Consider the following 13197-nt stretch of genomic DNA (forward strand, 5'->3'; position numbering starts at 1 on the left):
ACTTTCAAAAGACAAAAACCTTACATATAACCACACACAGAGCATGCAGTCCTGAAGTTTCAAAATCACTCGATTCCCTCTCCCTGCTCCAATTACTGGCATAATATTTATAAACAGTATACAAAATATGTTTTGATGACACTTGTTTTTAAGAGTTGGAAAACATTTTCCCACTTTAGGAAAGCTCCATGATATATAGCTTAACTCTAGAATTAGTGTCGTTAAGTGTTAATATTCTAACAAAACATGTAAGTTTACCTTCCTCTATTGGCATTACATAAAATTTAAATGTAAAGAGTACAAACTGCCTGAAAAAAATGACATCTAGTAGAAAAGACATTAAATGAGGCTGATTCTGATCTGAACATTCTTTGATTACGAGTACAAAAAGTATCAAATATTCTAAGAAATACTAAATGACATAGAGACTATATCTTGTACTCAAGTATCACAGAGTAAGAGGACGAAAAACTAAAACTGAGGACTATACTGCTTACAAGGATAAGGACAAATGATCCAATTAAAAATTATCTTAGCAAAAATATATATAAAATAATCATTGGTTTTCTTAATAACCAAAATCTAGACTCATAATGAAAGCACTATCACTCCCAATACCTTCTTTAGTTTCTTTCATCAGTAGCTCTTCTTTCATTATCCACCCATCCTTTGCAGAAGCATTTACTGAGCACCTGTTGAGTAATGCCAAACACTAACTGATAAGAGCACAGGCACTTCTCAAAGATTTTAATATAACCAAATCCACACAAATAACCTGTGATTCAGTGTATTTAACACCTCAGAATGGCTAGCTAAAGTGTTAATGTAGTTTATTAGAAGGACCTGTGGTAGCAACTGTACAGGAGTCTAACATAAGCCTGAAAAGTTGTTTACAGATTTTAGCATCTGAAGGCATTATTTAAAGAGATCAAGCTGGAGTTATTACCTTTTACTATTATATAATCAGTAATATAACCAGGAAAATAGTACTTATCATTTTTAAAGCATACTAATAACTAGCATAACTACTTAAATAGAAGTTCTAGGCCTTTCCATCTATAAAGAACAAAGCCCTTACTATAAATAATAAACACACTGATCGTCCCAAGAGGGGAAAATTGAGTCTAACCTGTTTAGAAGTAGAGATATAATCAAGAATAGAATTAATGGATTTTTCAGAATAATTTCTTGTGACTGCACTCCGAATATAGGTCAATAGCTGCTTATATCTATTCATCATTTCTGGAAAGTTTGTCTGTGAGAAAAGAAAAATGAATTATCAGATGCAAATTTAGGTACTAAAATATGTACACATGATTAAGGTTATAGAATACACTACTACATAATGAAATGTAGTTCATATAGCTCCTGATATAGTTTTGAAAAAGAGGAACTATGTATGACAGGAACATTGTAATTATCTTAAATTTGAAATGACTAGATTACTCAAACCAAATGTATAAAGTTAGCTTATGAAACAAGTACAACTGCTAAATTTTCCAAATTTCAGAAATTGTCATTGCACAACGTATTTAAATCATAAAACCTACTAAAATATTCATAAGCCAAAACATACAAATAAAATCCAAGTTTTTTCTTTTTTTTTTGAGACAGAGTTTCACTCTTGTTGCCCAGGCTGGAGTGCATGGCGCGATCTTGACTCACCGCAACCTCCGCCTCCCAGGTTCAAGCGATTCTCCTGCCTCAGCCCTCCAAGTAGCTGGGATTACAGGCATGTGCCACCACACCCGGTTGATTTTGTATTTTTTTTTTTTTTAGTAGGGACAGGGTTTCTCCATGTTGGTCAGGCTGGTCTTGAACTCCCGATCTCAGGTGATCTGCCCGCCTTGGCCTCCCAAAGTGCTGGAATTACAGGTGTGAGCCACTGCACTCGGCCAAAATCCAAGCTTTCAAATGCCTTGGGTACCTGCTATGCAGGATATTAGCTATATACTTTCCTGTAATTTTATCCCTTCCTCAGGAAGCTCTGCAATAAGAGTTACCTGTTTCTTTTCTCCCTACAACTGGCTGGTTATATATAAAAATGTGAAATTAAACAATTTTTTCAAGCCTCAATACTCGTTTCAAGTCAAGAAAAGACCCCCCATCTAAGGTTCTATTCAAAAATAGATATAGTAAATGTTGTTATTCCTTGTATTTGTACTATTGAGGTTGTTCCAGGAAACAAGAAAGGTCTAAAAAATAAAGGAGTACTGAGACTTATTCTGGGAGAGGTTTACCATTCCTAAGTATATCCTGTAAGTCAATTTATGAGTCTAACCTTATAACCTGCATCCACAATCCTCATAATCTGCAATTGCTGTTAACCTCTCTTTTTACTGAGTTCTATTTTCTTTTTTTTTTTTTTTATCAAAGACATGAAGCATTGGCAGATACAAATGCTTCTTTCCTTGACTAACTGAACATATGTATTTATTAGGGTGAGGAATAAACTAATAATGCTGCAATTATCTTGCTTATGACAATACATTCTGCCCTGAGGCACAGCACGAAGAACAAGAAAACTTGAGAACAATCCCTGAAACCTAACCAAGAATTGAATTATAATAAAGAAAACAGCAGAGGTGGATGGGACAAAAAAAAAAGGATAGAACCATGGAAATATATACATATATAAAACCACTTCTGTTTCCAAGTTTCATGTGGGGGTAAATGATAGGTGACATCCTGTCAATGAGCTGCTAAATCCACATTACAGTACATATCTTGCAGCAAAAGGGAAATCAGAGAAATACGACTATCCTAACTTTGAAGCTGTATCTTGGCACTGAAATAGGAGTTTTGCAAAAAGTTACAGTTTTTGGCTGGGCTTGGTGGCTCGCTCCTGTAATCCCAGCCCTTTGAGAGGCCGTGAGCATTGCTTAAGTCCAGGAGTTTGAGACCAGCCTGAGCAACATGGTGAAACCCCGTCTTTACAAAAAACACAAAAATTAGTCAGGTGTGGTGGCATGCGCCTGTAGTCCCAGCTACTTGGAGGCTGAGGGAGGAGAATAGCTTGAGCCCGGGAGGCAGAGGTTGCAGTGATGCAGTGAACCAAGACTGCGCCACTGCACTCCAGCCTGGGCAACAGAGCAAGACTTCATCTCAAAAGAAAAAAAAAAAAAGTTAGCTTTGAATTTATCTCATGTTATAATAATTTATAGCTCATTTAAAAAACAATTACATTCTAATTAAAGACTGAAGGAAGAGTAGGTAAATTGGTCGCAGAGAAGTTGATAGTGAACCCTTCCAACTTTTTACTATAAAATCACCACACACAACATAGCTCCTACTCTGAGTCCAATCAGAAAACGAGAGGGGCAGGTACAGAAGCTGAAATCACTCTTGTGAACCATAACTTATTCACAGATGCTGCTACAGCAAACAAAAGGTAGATAAGGTAAACAAAATAACATAAAATGCAAAAAACCCTCTCCCTTCCTTCCCACTCTGCTTAAGGTAAAATGGCAAAACCAAGTCTTAAGGGTAGCACAGTGTTCAAATGGACTCGAAACCACTGCTAGTACGTTAAAATAGCAGATTTCTATAGGGATTCTTGGTATTATCTCAAATCACAGAACCTACGAGTTAAACATTCAGCCCCTAATGGCACTATAATTGTTTAATCACAAATTTCTGTCCCTTGAAACACTTGGTGCTTCTTCCACAGCCTTCTAAGTTATTAATCTGATACAGTAAATGTTTGTGTTTAATATTCTTGCAAACAGAAAATGGAAAGAAAGCATGGGGCTCTGGGCAACATAGAAATGTTTTGAGAGTATCAAAGCAGTAGGAGTAGAAAGGGTAAATATAATGTAGATAATTTTCATTCTTTAACTAGATTTAAGTGCAATATACAATATACTTAATAACATTTAACATGTTTTGAATTGTTCTGATATATTTTGGGGAAGAAATGAACAAAGACATTTTGTCAACAGCTTCTGTAGGAGATGCCATGGAGTGCCCCTCCTATTAAAGGTGAGATAAACGATACCAGAGTGACAGTACCTCAAAAAGAAGAGGTACAAGATTAGTAGAAGTTAACCTGGATACAAGTACTAGTCAGACGGGATAGAGAAGCTAATGGAGAGGTGGAGGAAACATATCATATGGGAAATACAAAAACAGGGGAAAAAGAAAGTGGTAACATATCAGCTATTCTTCAATTTGCCATAGTTCCGGAACCTTCCAACTGCTTCACTCCCTGCTCATCTGAGCTTCAACTTCATCTTTCTCTCAAAAGTTCTTCTCCTTTAGTGATCTAAGATTCATGTTTGTACCTAGTCCTATCATCTGATCCTTTTTCCCTCCACTTCTACCCTGTATTCTTTACCAGTTTAAAGAAACCGAGGAATGACATTTTGAGTATAATGTCATAATTCCAGTTTCTCTAGAATAAGTTATGAGTTCATTCAATAAAATATTTGAGCACCAACCAAATGACAGTCACCATTATAGGTTCTAAGATTATAACAACGAATAAAACAAAGTCCTGCTCTCATGGAGCTTACAATTTACTTGGGGGGAGGGGTGGTGTGAAGAGGAGCAATAAATAATAGATCACATGGTGACATATGCAAAGAAAAAGAGCAAAGAAGAAATTTAAGTGACGATGGGAAGAATGCTATTTTATATCAGGTGGTCATGGGAAGGCCATTCTGATAAGTGGTGCCATTGAGCAGAGACCTGAATCAAATGAAGAAAAAATCCATATGGTTATCAGAGAAGAGCTTCTGAGGCAGAGGAAACAGCAGGTGCAAGCCTTTACTCAGGATTGTGCTTGGGATGACTTGAGGAACAGCAAGAAGGCCAGTGATGGAGCAAATAAAAACAGCAGCAAAGGATGAGCTTACATAGGGACTTGTAGGTCATGGTAAGAATTTTGGATTTTACTGAGGGAGATGGGGACCACTAGAAGATATGGAGCAAAAGAATGGCATAATGTGACTTACATTTTAAAAGGATCACTCTGCTACTTGTGGAAAACTGTAGCAGGGTAAGGATGAAAGTAAGGAGACCAGTTAAGAGGCTATCTCAATAATCCAGGTAAGAAATCATGGTGCCTTGGACCAGAGTAGCAGAGGTAGAAATGGTAAGCACAGTCATACTGGATGTAAAGCCATGTGGATTTGCCAATGGATTATTTGTGGGGTAACAGACAATGAGAAGAGTTAAGCATAATGCTAACGTTTTGGCCCTAGTCAATGGAAGAGAAACTCTTTATAATAAACAGGAGAATTTTAAAACTCCAAAGTAAACACTAATCCTTTGTGGAAAAGTCAATCTATTAATAATGCAGCCCTGGCAGGGTGCGGTGGCTCACGCCTGTAATCCTAGCACTTTGGGAGGCCAAGGCGGGCAGATCACGAGGTCAGGAGATCGAGACCATCCTGGCTAACATGGTGAAAGCCCATCTCTTCTAAAAACACAAAAAATTAGCTGGGCATGGTGGCATGTGCCTGTAGTTCCAGCTACTCAGGAGGCTGAGGCAGGAGAATCGCTTGAACCCAGGAGGCAGAGGTTGCAGTGAACCAAGATTGCACCATTGCACTCCAGCCTGGGTGACAGAGCGGGGAAAAAAAAAAAAGGCAAATACTGTAAATGCATCTAAAAGAATAAGTTTTCTTAAATAGAAAACTTCTGTATCCTATGAAGAATTTGTTTTTTTTTTTACTTAGTATTACTATAGTCCCAACTGCAGAGCAGACTAAATATAAAAACACATCCAAAGAAGTACTTTAGAAAAGAAGATATAATAGTACTTTGTCGTGATGAGGTTTTTACCTACAAAATTTATTAGTTTAATTCCCCTCAAAACAAATCTTACCAACTTGAAGTTAATCTTAATCATTTGTTTCAGTGCTTTAAATCCCCATTCTCCTTTTTCACCTTCAAGTTCCAAAACCTAAAAAGAGGAAGAAATTTTTAGTTTATCTTAATATTAACACATTATTTTCTAATGATGCCCAATGTGTAAGTATTGAATTAATTTTACACTATATGCATAAAAAACATTTCCCCAAGGATACTACCATTTCTCAATGTCATTTTTCAGTCTTTAAAAAAAACAAGTTGTAAGATGCCTACATAAGGATAAGCAAGCTTAAAGTTCCTTCATCAGCAAAATAAAGAGCCACTTCTTGATTATTATATAGTTTCTGAAATATTTTTTTCCCCTGAATAACCAACCTATGGTAAAAATAATCCGTAAGTGTATCAGTAAGTCAAGAAATCAAGCTATTCATAATAATGAAACCACAACTGTATGATTTACCCCTAAAAGAAACAAGATTGCAGTGATAATACCTACTGACCATCATGTTGGTGGTTCTTCTGCCAGAACCATCCTAGTTTTTCAGGACAATGGCCCTGCTCCATAGACAGCTTGATTGGAAAAAACATCAGGATAACCGTTTTGAAACACTTGCTTGTGCTGCCTAATGCTAACTGATAGGATAATTAAGTATTCAAAACACATTTCTGAGATAAAATCACCTGGGACTTATTTGTTCTAGCATATCATTAAAAAAATTAACACATAGAATCAAATGGAAAAGAACATAAACCTTTTGGAAACTGCTTAATGCCGCTTTTGGGTCATCTTCTTTTAATGCTTTGGAATTATAGTACTGATTTTCCAAATCCACATTTGGCTCGGAGTTACTATCTTCAGAGTATTCCTGTGTTGGAAAGAAAGAAATATTAAAAGAAAAAAAGAAAAGAAACCCACACGTAGCAACGTAAAAAGTGAATGCTGTTAAGACAGAAAAACCACATATTTTTACAAAACAAAACAACCTTGAATACATACGTAAAATGCCACTGATATTCAACTGTTATATAAAACCAGGGGTTGAAGAGAGGAGGAAGGAGGAGTCAAAATCAAGTGTATAGCAGAATATAATCATTACTTTCTTTCAGATGAAAGCTAAAATTTCTATAGAATCAACATAAAAGAAGAATGCAACCTAATATTGGTTAATGACCCCAATTCTGTAGTTGTTAAGCTTTCGTTAGTCATGAAATCTGAGGGAAACCTAATGTAGATGTGTTCTAATTATTAATCTTTGGTTCTGTAATCTAATTTTTCTATTCCCCAAGTCTAAATTTCAATATTATAACACAGTTTAAAACTAGCTAGGATGGTAATCTACACATGGCAAAGTCATCTAGCACTAAATATAATTATGTTAATAAGAATACTTTCCTTATGTGCACTATACAACAGCTGTTTATACTAATGTTAACTTAATCAGCTTTATAACAAATCAAAATAAATAAAACAAAATGGATTTATATAATTTTATGAGACTTTCCATTACATGAGTTCAATTCTTAGTGGAAAAAAAACAAGGCAGAAGGGAAAACTGGAATAAAACAACTATTTTGTGGAGCAGTATAAACAAGAGTGTTACACAGTTCCAGGACATTCAATCTAATAATGAGGATTACAAAATACACATGGATTGGTATAATGGAAATTATTATCTTATGAGTCATAACATAAAGATTATTTCCTTCTCAGCTTTAAGTCATTACAAAGGGCAAGTTTATATCAAATTAAGAATAGTACCTGGAAACAAACACAAAAAGACAAGAATAGTTTTATAGTTATTTCTAAATCCAAATACAGGTAACAAATTTCTTTATGAGATATTTATGAAAAATTCTGTTACAGTCTCATAAAAGCATAGGAGTGAAGAAAGGTATGCTGTGTATAATAAGTTACTCGAAAGCTCAAAAATACATTAACACAAGATGAATTTTTCAATAATCAAGAGTGGCTTTGTAATGTGCGCCCTCTGGAGGATAATTCCTTCCTCGTGTGAAGACCTGAGTCTGTCAGTCTTACAGATTTAAGACCTGGAATTCCATTCTGTTTAACATATGAAAATCACTTGGAACACTTCTTTTAGGGACAAGATGAAACTAGGTAGTAAATAAGTTTCATAATTATTCATTTACTTCTTAACCCTTGTAATCTAGGCTTGACTACAAAGAAACTGATCAAGCTAAAAAAAAGAGAAATTAGTAAAGAATGAATAAGCCAACCATACACAGAATGATGCTGTGACAGTGATGGCTTTAAACCTGGGTTTTGAAAGATAAATGGAAGTTTGCCCGCTAGACAAAACAGGAGAGGATAAAGAGAATAGTACACGTAGTAACAGCATAAACAATGAAAGGTAACTATTTGTTGGAACATAAAAATCCTTATTGACTCTACCTTCAAAATAAATCTCAAATCTATCCACTCCCGAACCCCCTGCCTGCTACCACCCTACCCTACCCAACTACTTTCATCTCTCCACAAACTTTAACAGCCTTCTCATTCTCCTTTTTAAGTTCTAATATCCTCATGGTTAAGCAGGTGAAATAATTTTCACAAAATGTAAATTATCTTATTCCTCTCCTCAAAAATGGTTCCTATTCCTCTTAAAATCGAGAGCAAAATCAGCAAAACTTGACTCCTGTGTCCAACCTTATCTCCTATCAAGTTCTCCCTCATTCACTTTGCTGCAGCCATCCTGGCCTTAACTCAACAAGTGCCAAATTCTCCCACTTTTATGTGCTATTTCTATCTCTTTCCACCTCTACCTCTACCTCTCTTCATCTAGTTAACTACTGCGTATCATTTCAGATCTCAGCCTAAGGGTATTCTTTAGGGAAGACTTGGAGTAAAGAATCACAGCTATAAAACCTACTCTATGCCTTCGGAAATCAGCTCTTTTCTAATTGTTTTATTAAGTTGGAACAAATATAAACAGATTTACCATATATGATTTATCATACAATAACTAAAATAAAAACTTCACTTAACACTGTTGAATAAGATAGAGGAATAGCTTGCTGAACCAGAGAATTAGTTTTTTTTGCAACCCAAACCTTCAGAATGCAGCCTTGAACCTGGAAGTAAAATGAAAAGTATTTCTGATTTACATTGATCACAAAGTAAAAATTCAGAGTCCATTTATTTTTGGTTTCTTGGCTCAAAACAAATTAGAAAAAACAATTAGGTCAGGTTTTGAGAAGAGGAAAGTAGAAGCTGAAAGGTATACATGACAACAGTAGGACTAGATTTTGGAGCTTCCCAGCAAATGAGAAACAGTATTTTAGAAAGGGAAGAGATTAACTTCAATTATCTGGAAATTACTGAACCAATTATAACATTGTTAAAAACAGGATCCTTGACATTTCCTGTCATATGTCACACAGTGTCTTGTCATTCAGTCACGGAATACTTATAATAAGAGTAGTTACCTGTAACTTCTGGGACCTGATAGATTTCAGATAGAGATTTCTAAACTTTAGATGTTACAACTCCAAAAAAAAAAAAAAAAAAAAAATCACGATGACTGAGAAAAGATTTGATTCAGCCCTCTACGTTTTGTGACTACATTCTTTTGGTTTTTCATATCATACGGATTAAGAAATGGCATGTATAATGTTTTTGCATAACTGCAATTCAACTCTTAAACAAATGTTATTGCTAAAATATATAAATACATGAGAATCGGCACAACTGATGTTCTACTGATTGACTACAAATAGACAGTTCCTTGTTATGATCTGCAACGCCATGTTCGTAGGCTTGAACCAGCCATCATGACATCACTAACCCATCATTTGCACCCCACTGAATCAATTATCACAAGCTGTGCACTACTGCAAATTATTCTTCAGTTATTACAGGCATAATTTTTCAAACTCATGTTTTGAAGTCTTTGGAAGAACAATTCTATTGTTTAGGTGCTTCTACTATTTATACTCAAAAATCATAATCTTTAATATATGCCAGCAATTAATTATTGCTCACACAAATCCAAATTAACAACCCTTCCCCTCAAGGTATTCATGGTCTATTAAGGAACAGATATGCAAACAAAACCGTAATATAATATAATATAAGCAATAACAGACACACATACTAAGTCCACTGGCATCTCAAAAAGGAGTAATCCACTACTTCTGAGTTAGAGGAAGGAAAAAGATGCCCAAGTCAGGTATAAAAGTATGAATAGGAATCGCCAGCAATGAGGAAGGGCAGCTGAAATAAAGCAATTAACATGCAAATGCAAGGAAGCTTGAAACAGTATGAATAGTTTGGGCTGAAGCACAGGATGTTATGTAAAGGGTTGATGAAAGATGAACTGGTATTGAACAGAGGAACAGGACAACAGAAGTCTTACAAGGAGATTAGATCCAATAAAGAGCATCTAAAAGATTTTACAAGGAAATAGTCAGATTTGTGTTTCTGGAAGCAATGAAGAGCCCATTGGATAATCTTAAAAGTCTGGCCAGGAGCTGTGAAGGCCTGATTCCAAGAAGCAGAATAAGGAGAAAAGTTAGGGGACACAATAAATGATGGAATAAACACAGAAGATGTTAAACAATGTTAAGGATGTAAAATAAAAGTGCCCATATGGGCACAAGATAAAGGAAAATAAAGTTATCCATAATGACTATCAAAGGCTTGGTAACACATGATGCCATTACACAGAATAGGAAATCTAGAAGTATTGAGTAAGTATTGCTAAACTGAATTAGTTACGTCAAATGAAAAAGAGATAATTTGTAAAAGTGTAAATGTTTTTTAACAGAAGAGAAAGTGAAATTTTAACTAGTATATAAAGAATGCTTTAAAAACAAATGAAGAGGTTAAGCAAATTATGAAAAATAATCAAGCACTTGTTTTACAAGAACAGTTGTAAAAGGGATTAAAAATAAAAAAAACCCCTAAAGTTCAATAATAGTTCCAACCTACTCATGTCCTGTTATTTCCCCCAAACAATTTGTGATCCATCCACACAACCAAAATCTACTCTTTCTCAAACATCCCACACAATTTTAAATCTCTGCTTTGGCATAAACTACTCTTTTTGCTAGAATTCTAAACCACTTTCCCTCCTAACAAACTTTCTGATTTTCTCCTAAGATACTCCCCTGCCCTAATACTGCTGGGAAATGTGTTCATCAACTCATCTTAGCATCACTCTTCTTAGCAAACTAAATTTTTTTTCTCAGTCATGCTTCCATATGACATGCATCTCTCTAACATAGAGCTTTGTATGTTAAAACAGTCCAAATTGTGAACTTCTCAGAAGCAGGAACTTTCTTATTCATCTGTGTATTCTGAGAGTCTGGGATATTACAAAACGCTTAGTAAGTGTTTGGTGAGTTAAAATAAAAGGTGGATAAACATTCCAAAATAACACAACACAGAGCAGCCAGGGTCAATTTTGACTATATCTGGAATGTCGCTACTGCTGAACAGGATCAGTTCCATAGCTCATTTACTTACTCTTGTATTTACCGCCAATAGAAGTCCTAAGAAATGTACTTTAGGAAAACAATACTCACCATTAACAATGCTTTCTGAGTCTTGTCTAACAGCTGTACCATATGTTGGCACACTAAGAGGTACAGGGCAGTTGTTTCATTATCCTTAAAAACCAGACACGATTCAAATCCTAGGTAGCCATTTATGGTTTACCTACTGATAAAGTTATCCATTTAAAAAAATTCACACAAGTTAATGGGTGCTGATTTGTTAACTATGGAGCAAATTAGAATTAAAAAACAAAACAAAACAAAAAAACTGTCCGCTGGGCACGGTGGCTCATGCCTGTAATCCCAGCACTTTGGGAGGCGGAGGCAGGTGGATCACCAGGAGTTCGAGACCAGCCTGACCAACATGGAGAAACCCTGTCTCTACTAAAATACAAAAAATTAGCCGGGCATGGTGGCGCATGCCTGTAATCCCAGCCACTTGGGAGGCTGAGGCATGAGAATCGCGCCACTGCACTCCAGCCTGGGCAACAGAGTAAGACTCTATCTCAAAAAAATAATAATAATATAAATAAATAAATAAATAAATAAAACCATTGATAATTTATTTGCAGACATTTTTCTATATTTTTCCCACCTAACAAAATTGGAATAATATGGATTATACCGTCTTTGATATTTTTTGAACTTAACATTTATATTGAATACATGTTCACTATGTACATAGCACTGGCAATCGACCATCATCTTTCTACTGATCTTTTTATTAAAAGGATGACAAATACGAGAGTCTGTAAGAGATCCTGTAGCTAAGACTCATTTACCTCCCCACTGCACACAAAAAAATAGACAAATAAGTAAAAATGTAGAGCATTAAAACTGCTATACCATAAGAAATAATGGCAACATGGGTGGAGCTGGAGGCCATTTTTCCTACCCAACTAATGCAGGAACAGAAAACCAAATACTGCATGTTCTCTGTTATAAGTGGGAACTAAATGATGAGAACTCATTAACACAAAGAAGGGAACAGACACTAGGGCCTGCTTGAGAGAGAAGGGTGGAAGGAGGGAGAGCAGCAGAAAAAATAACTATTGGATACTTGGCTTAGTACCTGGGTGATGAAATAATCTGTGTAATAAACCCTTGTAATACGAACTTATCTATATAACTAACCTACACATGTACCCTTGAACCTAAAAGTTAAAAAAAATAAATAAAACTGCTATATATTAAGACAAGAAGAACAATACTAGAAAACATTTATCCCCTAATCCCAACTATGAGCTTGACTAGGGGAATATAATGAGGCTCACAGCTGGTCATATGGTCATATATTTAACCAAATGGAATTATTCTAACTTTTAGACAATGTTTTCCTTGTAATACATTTAAATAATTATATCCAAATATAGGCCAGGCATGGTGGCTCACGTCTGTAATCTCAGCACTTTGGGAGGGCGAGGAAGGCCAATCACCAAAGGTCAGGAGTTTGAGACCAGCCTGGCCAACATGGTGAAACCCTGTCTCTACTAAAATATAAAAATTAGCCGGGCATGGTGGTGGGTGCCTGTGGTCCCAGCTATTCAGGAGGCTGAGGCAGGAGAATTGCTTGAACCCAGGAGGTGGAGGTTGCAGTGAGCCGAGATCATGCCACTGCACTCCAGCCTGGGCGAAAGAGCACAACTCTGTCTCAAAAAAAAAAAAAAATTATATTCAAATATATAATATCCTACATATAACAGGACTTACTAAAGACTAATTTTTGGAATAAAGTCAATTGGTCTTAAATTCTTTCTAAAAAGATTATTAGAAGTTTCACGGTAGAACGATTGGACTGCGGAATTAAAACAGTTAGCTTATCAATGGCCTTACCAACTTAATGAATGGCACTATGATTATTAT

The 13197-nt window shown here is 35.6% G+C and overlaps 1 protein-coding gene across 2 annotated transcripts in view; it reads right to left on the reverse strand.

The window, feature by feature from the left end:
* COPS2 (COP9 signalosome subunit 2) overlaps nucleotides 1–13197 on the reverse strand; it is a 28269-nt gene that overhangs the window by 11051 nt on the left and 4021 nt on the right. For both annotated transcript variants that reach the window (XM_510388.8, XM_001166766.7), the window contains exons 2-4: nucleotides 6570–6683; nucleotides 5831–5908; nucleotides 1130–1255 (exon numbers count right to left, since the gene is read on the reverse strand). In XM_510388.8, coding sequence (XP_510388.2) covers nucleotides 1130–1255; nucleotides 5831–5908; nucleotides 6570–6683 — 318 coding nt within the window. The remainder of the gene's footprint in view (nucleotides 1–1129; nucleotides 1256–5830; nucleotides 5909–6569; nucleotides 6684–13197) is intronic.

This window comes from Pan troglodytes, chromosome 16 (genome assembly GCF_028858775.2).
Source record: "Pan troglodytes isolate AG18354 chromosome 16, NHGRI_mPanTro3-v2.0_pri, whole genome shotgun sequence".
NCBI classification, from domain to species: domain Eukaryota; kingdom Metazoa; phylum Chordata; class Mammalia; order Primates; family Hominidae; genus Pan; species Pan troglodytes.